The sequence below is a fragment of the Pleurodeles waltl genome, chromosome 5 (assembly GCF_031143425.1).
Source record: "Pleurodeles waltl isolate 20211129_DDA chromosome 5, aPleWal1.hap1.20221129, whole genome shotgun sequence".
Lineage (NCBI taxonomy): Eukaryota > Metazoa > Chordata > Amphibia > Caudata > Salamandridae > Pleurodeles > Pleurodeles waltl.
This window is the reverse complement of record NC_090444.1, coordinates 1,673,731,141-1,673,748,387: the sequence shown is the minus strand read 5'-3', so window position 1 is coordinate 1,673,748,387 and position 17,247 is coordinate 1,673,731,141. Positions and strand designations below refer to the sequence as shown.

Here is a 17,247-nt window from a genome sequence, read left to right as displayed (position 1 = left end):
AAGAAATCTCCAAGGGCTTGATTTAGAGCTTGCCTCCTGTTGTTTGAAGTCTCAGGGACAGCAAAGACTTCTCTCTGCCAGCACCTGGAGTCTATGGAGAGACTCCTACTCTGCCCTGTGGTGCCCATCCAGTTCCTGGGGCCCTGAAAGGAGAAGTTGGCAGCCTAAAGACAAGGAAATCCATGCACAGACCGCTGTGCGGGGAAAAGATCGACGTGACTCCGATCTGCGGCTGAAGAAACGACGCACAGCAGGCTCTGCAGCTGAGAAACGCCGCTCGCAGGAAACGCGACCAAAGAATCGACGCACGGAACAGGAGTAACGACGCGCAGCATCACTGACGGAGGCTGGTAGATCACCACCCGTACTGCAGGGTTTTCGGAGCATCGTGCTGCTGGATTTCCGACTCAAGTACCCCTGTGCGTGGAAAAACAACGCAAGGCCTGCCCAGACCCGAGAGTGCTGACTGGATTGACGCATCGCTCTCCTGCAGAGAGAAGAAACGATGCACCTCGACCCGGCGAAAGGAGAAACGACGCACGGTCCCGCTCGTGAGTGGAATCAACGCCTCGCAAGCACTTTTTGTCGTGCACTTGCCTGTGCGGGGTTATTTTTGGTGCGCCCAAGGTACTTTTTCACGCTGACAGCGTTAGTGTGTGTTTAAAACTACTTATAGTCTCTTGGCATTTTTTGATAACTTGACTTGTGTATTGTGGATTTTTGTCGTTTTGGTCTTGTTTTGTTTAGATAAATATTTCCTATTTTTCTAAACTGGTGTTGTGTCATTTTGTAGTGTTTTCATTAAATTACTATGTGTGTTGGTACAAATACTTTACACCTAGCACTCTGAAGTTAAGCCTACTTCTTTGCCAAGCTACCAAGGGGGTAAGCAGGGCTTAGCTGAGGGTGATTCTCTTTTACCCTGACTAGAGTGAGGGTCCCTGCTTGAACAGGGGTTAACCTGACTGTCAACCAAAGACCCCATTTCTAACAATCCCATTTGTAATAGTGCTACTTGGCAGAATTGTGAAATGTAAAATAAAATTTAGTTCCTGGCATTCTGCCTTTTTATTGTAGGGAATTAAAACAGCCAGGATGGTGAAAGGGCAGGAATAGCCTTTCAAATTCAAATAAAGCATCTCACTGCTAATGTGAATGTGGTAACATTAACTCTCCTAGGAAAACAAGCTTGCATGCTAAAAAGGCCTTATTTACCAGAGCAGTGCGAGCAGGTGTAGCTGTCTCTGGAGACACTGACAAGGAAGAAACACAATGTTCTCGTGTGAACTAGGTAGTGCACCTGCATCACCGGTAGCATGTGCCCTGCCTTGAACAATTGCAGCACGTGCTACCTCACGATAGCCACCAGTGGGTTCCACTCCTTGATCTACGGTTTAGGTCTACGGGTTAGGCCTACGCAAAGTGGTCAAATGATGCAGAATGCCACCTCTGGTACCTGTGAGGAAAACAAAAAAGTGGTGGATGTAAAAAACTTAAATTAATTGTAGCCAGTGGTTATTATTCGGACCAATTCCAGTCCAAAGCGTTCTTTGTGTATCGTGACACCGCGATATACAAATCAGCCATGGTCCTGCTCCAATAGGAACGGTACAGCCTGAACTGCCTGGCCTCGTCCCATTTGAGGGGTGCTCTAGCAACCACAAACCAGGGTGGGCCTACTTGGGCTGCTATTTTGGTAAATTGGTGTTCATGATGACAAGGGTAAAGTCTCGTCTTCTTCCCCATCCTGGCTCCAGAATTATTCTACAGGTCGGCTCACTTTTTTATTGATTTAAATATATCAGCAGGACAAACGTGGGGTCTCCCGATTAGGCAGGCTTGCTGTTTTATATTTATTTATCAGATGTTATGAGGCATGGGCCTTAGCTTGGTGCAGTATGCATACATATAAGCCTCCGTGTGATTATTGTGTTGGTTAATAAATGAATATATTCCCCTTGCGTGACCCACGACCCCAGCATATAATGTGGAATTCGAATCAGCATACTCCTGTTTAAACTGATAGCACCAGGGGCTCAACAGAGAAATGGAAGATTAATGATTTCGGGGCGAACTGCCCCTTCCCACAGCACAGTATAACGAGTGAAGCTCTAAAGCACAAATGTGTGGTTGTTTATCCAGCATAAGGTTTGTTGTTAAGAAATGCAAATTGGCGACAAACAAGAAATGACCAGTTACACGTCTTTATACACGTGTGATGCGAAATGTTCCTCTTTATCTTATCTGAAAGACACCTCAATGAACCATTTCAAGATACAGATAACAAGAACGCTGACGAGCTGCCTGGGCTAATTTTCATCGATTGCAGCGTCATTTTTCTTTACTTAAAATGTTATTTTTTTGTAATACGCAATCCTTTTGATAGTTTTTTTTTTATATTCGTGTGCTTAAAAATTTGAATTTAATACACCACAATTCTGACAGAGCGAGGCTTTGTGCCACGGGGTGAGCTCTGAGCCCGCACGCAACCCTCTCGGGCAGTGCTGGGGAAGGACACGGACCTTTGAACCTTTTGCAATGTGCCCTGAACTCCCAAACAGCGGCTCAGCGGCTTCGCTGCCGTATATAAATTCGGGTCCAAGAGAGCAAGCTCATTCCCAGCAAGGACCAGAAAACCCCTCAGCGGCGAGAGGAGCTTGGGGTCACCCGGCGCTCCCATTGCTCACCATGGGCACCAGCAAGCTCTGGCTTCTGGTGCTTCTCATCAACAGCGGAACCCTGGCCCGTGAGTATCCGGCTCCCACTCCCTGGCTGCCAGACCCTCTCCTCTCATTATTCAGTCCTTTAAAGCGTGCGGTCCGCCTCGAAGCGGGTGTGGCTTCGAAATGCTCCTCAGAGATGCATTGGAATAATTGTGGCGTCTGAACATGTCTGAGTACGCTGTATTAACCCTGGGGAGTTGAGCCCGTGAGATATCCCAGCGAGTTAAGTGCTCACTGATGGCACCTGTGTGTGATAGCTGACCAGTACAAATCTTGGGAGGGCCATCTCGAACTCTCACCTTTCTAAGGATGATAAATTAAATTCCGATGGATCTTAAATCGCTATAGTGCTTAGAAGCAACACGTCTCTGTTTTAAGCACTACCCTTTAATTTGACGATGTTCTACTATGGAGTACATTATTTGTACACATATATAGATACACTTGTATCCGGGGTCTCCTTGTTAGATACAAAGGTTTTACGTGAGCTATAATTCTACCAGATGTGCTTCAGTAGTCTCCGTTATTCATGATGTCTCTAATGTTGGTTTGTGGTGAGGTCGATGCTTTCTTTGCCATTATTGGCTTATTTTTTGTAATCGTCAGGCAATAGATGCTGCTTTCCTGAGTTTTATCAAGGCACACTTTTTCAGAGATCTTGTTATGCACAAAGAACTAGAAGGTTAAACCTGAGGGGGGAAAAGGCAAGCCCAAATACATATAGAAAAAAACAAGACAGTTTTCTACTCTCCTACTCCGTGTTTAGAGTTGTATCAGAACGCCTTTTGAAAGGTGCAACTCCGGCCATTTCCCTTTCTGTCACAAACGGTAGCCCCGAGTGGCTTCTAGCCCTGGTTTTTGCTCTTGAAGCTCGAGACCCAGAGCGTATAGTGCAACTTCTGTTAGATGTAACAACATGGCATGGAGACATTAAACATAATTCTGTTCATATTAATTCCAAATATTATTATACTAATTCATTGATTGCTATTTTGTGCCCAAGTATATAACTAAAATTCTTTGTATAATTTCTTATTTTTATTATTCTGTTGGAATATTAACGGAATTATTATCAACCCTTCTCTTCCTCTGTTTAAAGCAAATGTAATGTTTTGTTTCTTTCCCTGTCTGAAGCCATCACCCTGCAGGTGCGAAGAGATATGTCAGTTATGTGAAGAAATACATGCTCATGAAGCACAGGCCCAGTGGGCCAAACTGTGGGTCTGATTTTGAGTCAAAATGGGCAGTAATTGAAAACCCTTTGACTTCTGGCACAAGTGCTAAATTCGGATATGTAGGAAAAATCCTGCTCATAGACTTTCCTCTGGAATCAGCACTTCCTCCAGGCATCCAAAGATTGTTGATTGCCTCCCAACTCGTAATCATCTTTTTCATGTTTAGTCTTAATTAGGAAAAGAATACGTAATGGGCTGTCATGCAAAGCTAGAGATAGGAAATTATTTTTTCAAATGGTGATGGAACTAGATAAGTACTCTATAGACATAAGGAACCACAGACCCATGTGGTATTGTTTGATCTCCCCACTATAGACCATGCAGCAGGCAGCAGTTAGACTCGTCTTGCATCTGAATCATGGGACTTTGGTATCAGGCTATCTCAATAGAGCACATTTGCTCCCATTATGTTGATGTCTACAAAGCTCTCTATCTTGGCCAGTGTTTACTGCTCAGCTTACTTTGTCTGCTTCTTCCTCCTTTATTGTCCTACTCCTATGCTGAGATTCACCACTCATGCTCTCCCATATGCAATTTACATATGAGGGCCTATTATTTTTAGTCTACATTTCGACAGCACAATTGTGAAACAGACCTATTGCTTACAATATACAAAGAGAGGACTTTGGGTTTCCCTGCTTTCAACTACTGGATTTTTTCGACTAGCCTCTTTTAGTCATTGACCTGAGAATTTGTCAATCACTTCTCGGCTAAGCCTAGCAGAATAATCTATCTCACCTAATGTTATTGGCTGTTTGGGTGTATTCTTCCAACACCACTCGTGCTGGCATTGAATTCTTTCAGGGAGTACTTTGCAGCTAAAGCTGTCTATGTCTACTGCTGCTGGCTTTAATGTGCTTACACTGCATGCATTGGCTTATTAAGCCCAGACCTATTAGCTTTGGAATGCTTGTTGCATCTAATCCATAAACTTTATAATGACTTGTCGCCTACCCTCTGTGACAATGTGGTGATCTACCAATCAACTGCAAATATGGCTCTTTTAGCTATATCCTTTGTTCACTTGATAGTGGCTTGTTTAAAAACAGCTTATATAAAAGTGTGCTATATAAACTTGATACATAAAATCAAATTAAGAATTAAAATGAATTAGCCGGGGCAATAGAACAAACATGAAAATGGTAAAGTCCTTGAATAAAAAAAAATGTTTTTATAATATCTGTTATCATTTTGAGGTCGTAGTATTGCTAAGGGGCAGGAGGATCTATACAATAAGAGCAGGTTAAGTAAGAAATCTGAGACTGATATATTTGTTTGGACGTCCATGATTAAATGGAGCAAATATGGATATTGACACACTGCTAATGAAGGGATCCGCCAGAGAGATCAAAACTGAAGGTTGACAATCTAAGAGAACCACAATGGAGACGCCAAGTTCCAATGGGTGGGGGGTGGGGGGGGGCACAAAAACAGTAGAAGGATGATTAATGGTAGTAAATACTAATGAGTCAGTCTGGTGCACCCTGTACATACGTATACTCTTCATTTATTGGAGGTGTTAAATACCTCATATTTCTCACAAAATGTGTAATTACACGCGGTACTGCTTCTCACTGCACCACATTCTACATTCATCATAGTGTTGCAATAATTAATTTTGTCATGCCTGACTTTCCAAATTCGAGAATGTGAAGTTTCTCATAAAACTCAGAATTCTGATGCCTAAGCAAACAGGGTCTGGAATTTACCTCCAGCATATGACCAAAGTGGTGGGTTATTAGGAAGAAAATGTGCTGATAAGTGCGGTGTCACAGGGCTTTAATCGCACTTTGGATTGCTTTATTGCATTGATATGTGACTGAGTTTAAGTTATGCCAGTTTGTAGATGATACAAATGATACAAATATTGCCAAAAGGGAATTAAAAATCAGTGTAATGTAGAAGAACAGGAAGAGGTGTATAGCCTGTGGACATTTGGTTTAAAACTCTAAAGTGCAAAGTCATGGCATGGGGATCACAGACCAGCATGGAATGGTGCGGGAGGTGAGGGATCTAGTGGCCACCTTAAAAGAGAAGAAAATCTAGTGGCCGCCATGAAAGAAGAGAGGATCTAGTGGTCACCATGAAAGATGAGTGTAGATCTAGGAACAGCCAGCAGAAAAATGATGCATGTATTACCAAGAAGAATCATCGGCTATCCCTCATCTACATGAGTGAGAAAGAAGACACACAATTTCAAAAGTGAAAAGAGATTGGAGACTTGGAAAAGAACTATGAAAGGCCGAATGAACTAAAGGATAACCAACACAAGCAGTGTCTTAAGAATGTGAACAGGTCCGCAATGGAAGATGTCATTAAAAACTGATTGTCTTACATTTAAGAAATACAGTATGAGTAATAGGGACGTTTCTGAAGAAGAGTATGATAAATTCAAAAGCTTGCAAGAGAAGACCGCCACATTTACAAAACAAATTACAAGTCCATAAACTCTTGCATACCTTACAATACAGTTATGAAATTATAATAGTTGCATTAGATTGTTGCACTCATTTTAAGATTGGCGATGGGAGATTTCCTTCCCACAAAATAGTTATATTATTAGCTAGAATGAAGACTGGTATGTCAAAACACATCAGTCACAAAATCTTAGGAAGACTATACAGACTTAATGGTATTGTAATATGTGTAGCTATTGCATGCCCCAGAGTGGGTTTTCAGATACACACATACATGCCTTCATGCATATCAGGAGTAGCAGTGGAATGTATTTTGGGTAGGTTACGAGCGGCAACAAAACTGATTGGCTGACATTTAAGCACACCAAAGTAGTAGTAAGAAACAAAAAAAAAATCACTCAGCAAATATTAATTCTACTTCGTAACTCACTGATTAAAATTGGTGACATTTTGATTTTAATAGTGAATTTACTAATGCAAAAAACATCCAGAATTGCAAAATTGCCTCAATCACATGTTGAGAACTAGTGGTGGGGCTGTGTGTGTTTCTGGGTGGGCCGACCTGGAGGTGTAGGTGAAGAACCACAAGCGCAGGAATAAGGAGTAGGGGATTGGGGCAAGTGGCAACTCTATCTGGGAAAATATATTCCCTATGGGAAAGCTGCATTTGCTAATGCAAATTTATGCATGAAGAATTTGGCACCTAGAAGGAATGCAGCATGCCTCATTCTTGCTAATTTGATCTTTGTCTCTTTTAGATTTATATCAGGGTGCCTGTGGCTCTTGGTGAATCCTTAAAGTTGCACACATAGAACTAAAATCTAGACTGGATGGATCGACCCAATATGATTACATTTAAAATGTCCCCAATACATCCGTATTTTTTGTTGTTCTCTCTGTCATGATTCAGTTGTCACGATCGAAGTACTCAAAGAGAACTGTTGTTTGGAGCCATCGTGTATGCAAAAATGTAAACACTTGCCGCTTTGTTTTGGACTTTTTAAACTTGTTTTAATTTGTGTTGGTGTGGTTTCAATCTGTCCCATTATACTGTTTCTTTGCTCTGCTCTTTTTCTTTGATTTTATTTGTTACCCTTTGCTTTCTGTGCCTCTCTTGGGGTTCACTCATCTGCATATGCAGGACTCACAATTGGAAGTGGGTATTTTGGTTAACAGTCCATACCTCTGCTGTGTAGATCTCTTTTGCACTGCGTCTGCTGACTGGTTTCCTGAAATATGGAGCATGTTCATGGTATAGGCTTTGAAAACATTCATGACCCTCCTAAAGAGCCAATTTGCCTTTCTCATAGATTAGAATATTCGTGTTTAGGTTTGTGACTGTGCTTCATGTTCTATTGTCTGTTTTACATCAGCCACAATCACAGGCCCTAGACATCCCAATCGTCCCCACTATAAATGGTTTTGCCTGCATGCTGTTCATCCTATGGGTATTTGGACACTGCAATGTATGGGTGAATGGATGGGAAGGGAAATTCTAGTGGCTAAATTAAAGTGCCGGCTGAAACCAAGGCTGGCATTAAACACCAGTAGTAACTTCGAAGTGGAAACTGAAGCCAACTAGACGTTTTCCTGTAGCCATAGAATATGTGACCAAAAAACAACTGGATCCGGTAGAAACAGCCTGTATGTAGTCAACTGATATGTCCACAGGAGAATGTCATGATGGTATCACAGTTGTTTCTGCTGAGATATCATTTTGCCCTTTAACAATGATGAAATTAAGGGCATTGAATTACACGGGGAAAATGCTTTGCCATTTAGAGGGAAGAAGGCAGACAGTGCAATCTATTGGGAGAAAATGTTTGCTTGTTGCACAACGATGTATATGTCATTTTATCTGTTACAATGCTATCTACACTTGCATTAGGTGAAATGAATTACTGTATGTAATTCAAATGAAAAATACAACAACCAATTCACAAACTCGGTTCATAAAGAATATGGTGTAATCTGCATAGTTTTATGCATGATGACGTAAAACAAAAACCTCGTGGCTGTGATAAACCCTTCAATGCTTTTCTTTTTCTTTTTTTGCAGAAGATGATGGAGTGCAAAATCAAAATCCAAGCTGTTTAAGTAAGGACTTCATTCGTTTGTTTATAAAAAAAAATGTGCATTTTTTGGTTTGGCATTTTGCAAAGTCTAGAAAAAAAAGAGCTTGTTGGATCATGCTGTTTCCTCTCCCTTTCTAAATCGAACATTGTACCTTTGTGAAATGAGCGGTGGGTGGGCTGAGGTACATCCTTCCCCTGTACACTGCTAAGCAGCAGAAACGTTGACACATGGAAAGGACATTGCGCTTTCACAATGCTAAGGACGATCGAAACTTACCAAAGAACGAAGTGCAGTTAATGTTGACTTTTAAAAAAAAACTGCAATCAGTGGCAAATGGAGCAAGACCATCTGATCACTGACTTCATCGGGAGGACCGCGGTAATGTCAGTCATATGTCATGATCACCCGGCTTATGACTGACTCCGTCCCAGCTCTCTTATCCTTCCTCTTCTTGTCACTATACTCCCCATTTCCCGATAGTCCAGTTCGTCTCTGAATAGAGTGAACATAAATGTTATTGCATGTTTATTCGCATGTGCATTGCTTGAGGAGTACACGTATAGATCATAGATAAATGTAAAGGGAGCACCACGGCAGTCGTTTCTAAGACTTGTTCCTCCTTACAAAAACTGGCTACAAAAATGTGAGAAAAAAAAACATAGACAGAAGCAATGTTTGTAAAGACGCGTGTACAGGAGCAAGTTACATTAAAACTAAGTGTAAGGACAGTACTTCGAGTTGGGATTAGAGAACGAGTGAGAAACGTTTAAAAATAAGAGAAAGGGTGTGAAACAAGAACAAGGCCCGTGGAAGAGTGAGGGGGGGCAGGGGATGTTTGAACAGAGGCAGAGAGTGACAAAAGTAGTGCAAACCTCAGCAATCCGTGAAGAAAACTGAGGAATCGGGGCATGATTTTAAATATATTGGAACATTCCCAAGATTATTATAAAAACAATAACGAAAAACAGAAGTCGAGAATGACAGAAATAGCGCATGTGTTAGCACTCCGTGAAGAAAGCAAAACAGAAAAATCGGTGAGAGTTTTAAATTTCGTGGAAAAACTCCAAGATTATTATAAAATCAATAACGAAAAACAGGAGTCCGAGATGGACACCCATGTCCGTCCCTGGTGTGAGTGGGTTTTCCATTAGATCCCCAGGACTGACAGTTAAGGTTGGAAGGGGTGTATGGGACGGAGGCTATGTACTCATCTGGAAACACCTGTCTGCCCACAAGATTAGAGGTGTGAACAGTGGCATAACGCAAAATGATGGGACACCCCGGCCTAAAGCAATGAGGGAGCCCTGAGCCTCCCACATCCATTCATTCGCCCTAGAATGATGGAGTCCCCCCTGAAGAGTTGCTCCTCACCCCATCCATACCCCTACCAATGCGCGGCAGGGGCCCGTGTTGCAGCCCTCGGTGTGTAAAGCACAGAACATTCCTCAAAGTTGCCCGAGGTGCTTGTCTGTCACCCACGTGAAACTGCGTACCATGCGAATGCGCGCGCATGCGCGAAAGGCCTGCATACCCAACGAATCTCAAGCGGGTTTCCCCTACAACTTTCTAGGCCTGTAGTTAAAATGTTTTATTCACGGTGCCAGCATGTAATCAAAACATGTACCTGCCTCCTTGCGTTTCTAAGCACGATTAAACTAGCCTACTTCCTGGTGACGAACTTTATCCGGAAACAGAAACGCTTGGCACAATTGTCAGTGACAGAAAATAAACGTTAATAGCACCATGGGGCACTGACGATGATGCATGGTAACTTCACAGGTTTTAAATCAGGAAACTCTGAAAATTACAGACCACGAAGGAATCACAGCACGCTTGAAAACAACCCTGAACCCGGGAAACAACATAGATATAATGAATTATTGACAGCAATCTCAGTTCTCATCGGGCGACGTGGACTGTGAGTTTAACCTTTGTCATGAACGCAGGCGCGCACCTGAATAACTGGAATTGTAACACACTGTTCCTTGCACCGGAGCAAAAGGGCAAAGTGTGCGGTGAGGTGGCGCTCCGGCCACAGCAAACACTTGCTGCTCTGATCTAATGTCTGAGCGCCCTCTGCAGGTTTATCACATTATTGCTCGCAATTCAAACCAACGCTGTGAACGGTTTGTGCAGTGTGTTATTTCTATGTGTTGGTTGTTTGTTTTATTCACAATTATTGTGTTACTATAGAAGTCGAAACATTTTTTTATTTTTAACTCTTTAGAAGATGCAACTAGGTTTAAACACTTACGGAAATACCTATACAACTATAAAGCTGAAACGTCGAATGGTGTGCCCGGGACTGCAGATGTGCAAAGCGGCTCCAAGATCATTTGTAAGGTGAGAAGATAGGAAATCCCACTATAGACTGGCGGATTTCATGCACAACATCCGGAATCTGCACCGCTTGACACATATACTTTGTAGTTTGCCAAATTCTTCATAAAAGCTAGACATTCTTCAAATATATATATATATATATATACAAATTACACTGCAGGAATAGCCTTCCAGAACCTCCATGAGACACGCTGCCATTTTGTGACTTTCAGTTTAATGGAATCGAAATATTCATCAAAACATTGGGTATAAGTTGATCTGTACTAACAAGTGCCTTAAGTCACACGCTGAGGTCCTGTGCGCAGGACTGATTTCCCCATAAGAGGCTTCTAAATGCAAGCTGTTTATGTAGCGTTTGAACTTCATAGTAGATAAAGTCGAGGTGTTACTACCCGAGAGAAGCTGACTTCCTCAGGGTCATTGGTTTGCCCATTATCTCGAGTTTTTGGACGCGCAGTGAAGCTGAAATTAGAACCCGTTTAGTGTACTTCCTCAGTAGGAAACTTGACCAGCGGAGGGCACCTTGTCCGTGATGTCGCCATTTTGATGAACATCACGTGGTTGAGCTTGCTTCCATCTCTCTAGGGGCTATGTTTTCCCATAGTGATGTAACCAGCTAAGCCTTTTTTTTAAATCTAGGAATACATGAGGGGAATCACTAAGTCTGATTCGATCTTTGGTGAGAAAGGCACAGCATTCTGTAGACAAATCAAGATATAGCTTCACAGAGATGTCATCATTATGGAGGCAATCATTGAGGCGATATTGCAGGGAATGATTACAATCAGAACATAATTTAGTGTCGTTGGTCTGGCTGGGCCTACCGTGGTCTGATCCCAAGTTGTGTTTGACAGAAACGTGCTTTCTTTTCAGGTTGAGCTCGAAGTCCCCCAGTTATGCAGCTTCATCCTCCGGGTCAACCAGTGCAGCCTTTCCGAGGTGCAGGGAGTCAACTCTGAGGGCAAGGCCATACTGAGGAAGTCACATAACTCAGACGAGTTTGCCATCGCACTTTCCAAGTAAGGAAAACTGAAACGTGCTTTTTATGGTGAACCTTGTGTGTGTGGACATTGGGCCTTCATGGTCTGGCAGCGCGAAGGAGCCGTTGGTTCTTACGATGGTGACTGTCAGCGGATTTTAGCACATATTACAGACAGTGATAATTAGTGCTCGGCACTGGCACTTATTTCTAAAACTAGCACTTAACTATGACAGTCCACCACGTGGAGATGCTATATGAATTGATCTAAAATTACCAGTGTTGTACAATACCATATATGTTTAGGCCATAATGATACTATCAGGTCCAGTCTGTCTTATGGCTTGAGGTGGCCTGGCATAGTCCAAAATGTCACCCTTGTATGAGTGAGATTGTTAGTAGGTAGCGCTTGAACTGGTATTTGGCAGAGTTGGCAGGGGCAGTGGGTGGTGTAAACTGCTGCAAGCTCCTGAGAAATAGCCTGGGCTCTGGCACATACAGTTTTGTTGCAAATAAAGCACGGCTTAAAAAACAGCCTTTATTATTAATCAACTCAATGGCACTCATGTGGGCTTTTGTAAAATTAAAGCATGTGCACAACTCAGTCATGCATCACTTGGAGCCACATTATTTCACTTAGCTGCCTTTTCAGCACACTTTGAGTCTTCCCAGCACACAGTAAGGGTCCCATTATGAGTTTGGCGGTCCCAACGCGAGACAGCCAAACTTGCGGGGAGGACACCACCGCCATGGCAGTGGCATTCCTCACCCGCTCTACTACAAGGTTTCCGCTGGCAGTTAGTGTGCATTCCGAGGGTGCTGGGCATCGGGGGCCCTGCACTCCCCATGCCATGGGTATGGCATGGGCAATGCAGGACTCTCCGGAGGCCCCCTGCACTTGTTTTTTTCTCCCAACGTTTAATGGTGGGGAAACTGCCATGAAAAGGCTGGCGGAGAACAAGGTTGTAATCAGCAGAGCGGCACTGAGTTCAGCGCCATCTGGGCTGATTACAACCAAGACCGCAGTCACCCCATCAGGATCATGGATCCTGGTGGAGATGGCAGTTGTTTGGCGGTCTGACCGCCAAACTTTTAATGTGGCAATTGGACCGCCACAAGCGCGGTGGTCTGACCGCCACCGCAATGCTGGCGGACTTGTGACCCCAACCTCATAATGAGGCCCTAAGTCTTTCCAGCAGACACTAGGCTTTTCAGCGCACACTAGGCTTTTCAGCTCACACCGAGTCTATTCATATCACACTGTCTTTCCAGCACACATTGAGTCTCTCCAGCACACATCGAGTCTTCCCAGCATACATTGAGTCTTTCACAGAATCTGTCAAGAACACACTGATTTTTTCCAGCACACACTGAGTCTTTCCAGCACACACTGAGTCTTTTCAGCATGCACTGAGTCTTTCCAGTGCACACTAAGCCTTTTCAGCACACACAGGCCCATTTTTATACCTTTTTAGCACCGCATTTGCACCACTTTTTAACGCAAAAGCAGCGCAAACTTACAAAATACAATTGTATTTTGTAAGTTTGCGCAGCTTTTGCATCAAAAACTGACGCAAATGAGGTGCTAAAAAAGTATAAATATGGGCTACAGTCTTTCCAATGCAAACTGAGTCTTTTTAGCGCACACTGAGTCTTTCCAGCACACACAGTCTTTCCAGCATACACTAAGGGCCTGATTTAGAGTTTGCCAGACTGGTTACTCTGTCACAAATGTGATGGATATCCTATCTGCTGTATTATGATTCCCATGAGCTATAATGGAATCGTAATATGGCGGACAGGATATTTGCCATGTTTGTGACGGAGTAACTCCATCCGCCAAACTCTAAATCAGGTCCTAAGTCTTTCCAGTCTTTCCAGGGCACAGTGAGTGTTTTCAGCTCACGCAGTCTTTCAAGCACACACTGAGGGCCTGATTGCGTCCTTGGCGGAAGGGATTACTCCGTCCCAAATGGGACAGATATCCCATTCGCTGTATTACAAGTTCCATAGAATATATTGGAACTTGTAATGCGGCAGGTGGGATATATTTAGGACTGACTAATCCCCTCCACCAAGGTCATAATTAGGCCCTGAGTCTTTCCAGGGCGCATAGAGCCTTCCCCAGGCACACTGAGTCTTTCCAGGGAACACTAAGTCCTTTCAGTGCACACAGAGTCTTTTCAACACACAGAAAGTCTTTTCAGTATTTCCAGAGCAAGCTGACTCTTTTTCATGCACACTGAGTCTTTCCAGCGCATACTAGCTCTTTCCAGCCCACACAGGCTCTACAGAACACACTCTTTCCAACACACACTGAATCTTTACACCAAATGCCTACAGGGGATTTTTTTGGTACACGAAGGTACCCCATCCTGTACAAAAACAATCCTTACATCGCAGGTACCCTTGCACCATTGTGCAAGAGTGCCTCCATTGGTGCTAGGCTAGCAAAGCAGCGCCAGCACAGGCACAATGGTAGGAATGCCATGTATTCTTTAAAATACGGCGCATTCCTCTCTTTTCAATGTAATACAGTGCAGCGCAGCGCAGCACAACAGGGTGACTTGCTGAGCTACATCACATCCTCATAAATATGCCCCTGATTCTTTCCAGCACATACTGAGTATTTCCAGCGCGCACTGAGTCTTTCCAACGTACATTGAATCTTTCCAGGCCAAAATGAGTCTTTCACAGAGCCTTTTTGGAACACAGACTTTTTCCAGCACACACTGAGTCTTCCCAGTGCACACAGAGTCTTTTCAGGGCACACCATGACTTTCTAGCACACACTGAGTCTTTCCAGCAGACACTGAGTCTTTCCAGCACTCACTGAGTCTTTCCAGCACACACTGAGGGGGTCATTCTGACCCTGGCGGTCAACGACCGCGGAAGCACCGCCAACAGGCTGGCGGTGCTTCCTGGGCCATTCTGACCGTGGCGGTAAAGCCGCGGTCAGAAAAGGGGAACCGGCGGTTTCCCGCCGGTTTACCCCTGGCCCAGGGAATCCTCCATGGCGGCGCTGCAAGCAGCGCCGCCATGGGGATTCCGACCCCATTCCCGCCATCCTGTTCCTGGCGGTTTTTACCGCCAGGAACAGGATGGCGGGAACGGGTGTTGTGGGGCCCCCTAACAGGGCCCCACAAAGATTTTTAGTGTCTGCTTTGCAGACACTGAAAATCGCGACGGGTGCCACTGCACCCGTCGCACCCCTGCAAATCTGCCGGCTCCATTCGGAGCCGGCTTCCTCTTTGCAGGGGCTTTCCCGCTGGGCCGGTGGGCGATCTTTTGGAGATCGCCCGCCGGCCCAGCGGGAAAGTCAGAATGACCGCCGCGGTCATTTGACCGCAGTGCGGTCTTTTGGCAGTCTCTGCCCGGTGGGCGGCGCCCGCCGCCCGCCGGGGTCGGAATGACCCCCTGAGTCTTTCCAGCTTACACTGAGGCTCTCCACCACACACTGAGGCCCATATTTATACTTTTTTTGCACCACGTTTGCGTCATTTTTTATGCAAAAGTGGCGCAAACTTAGAAAATACAATTATATTTTGTAAGTTTGCACTGCTTTTGCATCAAAAAATGACACAAATACAGTGCAAAAAGTGTAAATATGGGCCTGAGTCTTTCAGTGCACACTGAGTCTTTCACAGAGTCTTTCAGGAGCACAGACTTTTTCCAGCATACACTGAGTCGTTCTAGTGCACACAGAGGCTTTTGAGGGCACATTGAGTCTTTCCAGTGCACACTTAGTATTTTCAAAGCACACTGAGTCTTCTGGCACAGACTAAATGTTTCCAGCTCACACTGAATCATTCCAGTGTACACTGAGGCCCATATTTATACTTTTTGACGCTAAACTGCGCTAACGCAGTTTAGCGTCAAAAAATTTTGCGCCGTCTAACGCCATTCTGAAGCGCCATGCGGGCGCCGTATTTATGGAATGGCGTTAGCCGGCGCAAGCAGACCGGCGCTGCCTGGTTTGCGTGGAAAAAAGCCACGTACACCAGACAGCGCCGGCGTAGGGGGAAAATGGCGTATGGGCGTCTTAAAATGGGGCAAGTCAGGTTACGTCGAAAAAATCGTCGTAACCCGACTTGCGCCATTTTTTAACGACGCCCATCCCCCATCAACATGACTCCTATCATTGTAAAGATAGGAGTCATGCCCCCTTGCCCAATGGCCATGCCCAGGGGACTTATGTCCCCTGGGCATGGTCATTGGGCATAGTGGCATGTAGGGGGGCACAAATCAGGCCCCCCTATGCCAAAAAAAATTATTAAAAAAAAAAAAAAATTACTTACCTGAACTTACCTGAATGTCCCTGGGGTGGGTCCCTCCGTCCTTGGGTGTCCTCCTGGGGTGGGCAAGGGTGGCAGGGGGGGTCCCTGGGGGCAGGGGAGGGCACTCTGGGCTCATTTTGAGCCCACTTGTCCCTTAACGCCATGCCTGACCCAGGCGTTAAAAAGCGGCGCAAATGCGCCATTTTTGGCCACGCCCACTCCCGGGCGTCATTTTTGCCCGGGAGTATAAATACCACGTAAAGGCCTGGGAGTAATTTTTTAAGACGGGAACGCCTCCCTTGCATATCATTAACGCAAGGAAGGGGTTCACGCTAAAAAATGACGCCCACTCCGGGCACTTTGGCGCCCGAAGCGTCTAACGCCATAGTATAAATATGGCGTTAGTTGGCGTTAGTTTAGCGTCGAATTTGCGTCGAAAAAAACGACGCAAATTCGGCGCAACCAGAGTATAAATACGGCCCTGAGTCTTTAAAGCATACACTGCGTCTTTCCAGTGCACAGTGAGGTTTTCCGGAACACAGACTTTTTTCCAGCACACACTAAGAGCTAGATTTACAAGAAAGTGGTGCATCAGTTCTGATGTGCCACTTTTCGTGCCTCGCTCTTGCCCCATCTAACGACACCATGTGTGCGCCGTATTTGTAATACAGTGCACCATGGTGGTCATCAGAACAATAGCGTCAACATTTGTGATGGTGCTTTGCTACACTAGCATCAAAAATGTTGCCGCTAGTGTAGCAAAGTGCAAGGAGGCCCATAAGCTACTATAGGAGCATCATTAAGCAGGCGTTAAAAATGACACCAAAATTGCACACTGAAATCTTGTAGATTTCACTGCTCTATTTTTGCAGGCCTCCTAACGCTGGAATGCCCCCACTTGCATGCATCATGCCTGACACAGATATAATGTGGCGCAAGGGGTTTGTAAATATGGCGTGGTGAAAATTGCCTCTTTGAGCCACATTAGCGTCAAAAAAATTATGCTAATGCAGAGCAAGGAGGCGCTGGCCCTGAGTGTTTACAGCATACACACAGGCTCCCTTGAACTAAAACAAACTTGTGGCCTGGAGGTCCTCCACGACCACTAGCAGATGATGAAAGTAAAGTAAGGATAGAAAGCACATCGCTGCTATGACTTGTTCAGAATAAGTAACATAACATATGGTAACATGGCAT

At 44.5% G+C, this 17,247-nt stretch overlaps 1 protein-coding gene across 1 annotated transcript in view; it reads left to right on the top strand.

Moving 5' to 3' along the window:
• The first annotated feature begins 2,606 nt into the window (after window positions 1-2,606).
• Window positions 2,607-17,247, top strand: part of APOB (apolipoprotein B) — a 60,497-nt gene continuing 45,856 nt past the window's right edge. Inside the window, exons 1-4 of the mRNA XM_069236006.1 lie at window positions 2,607-2,746; window positions 8,434-8,472; window positions 10,679-10,794; window positions 11,668-11,813. Of these exons, the coding sequence (XP_069092107.1) occupies window positions 2,689-2,746; window positions 8,434-8,472; window positions 10,679-10,794; window positions 11,668-11,813 (359 nt within the window). The 5' untranslated portion in view covers window positions 2,607-2,688. The remainder of the gene's footprint in view (window positions 2,747-8,433; window positions 8,473-10,678; window positions 10,795-11,667; window positions 11,814-17,247) is intronic.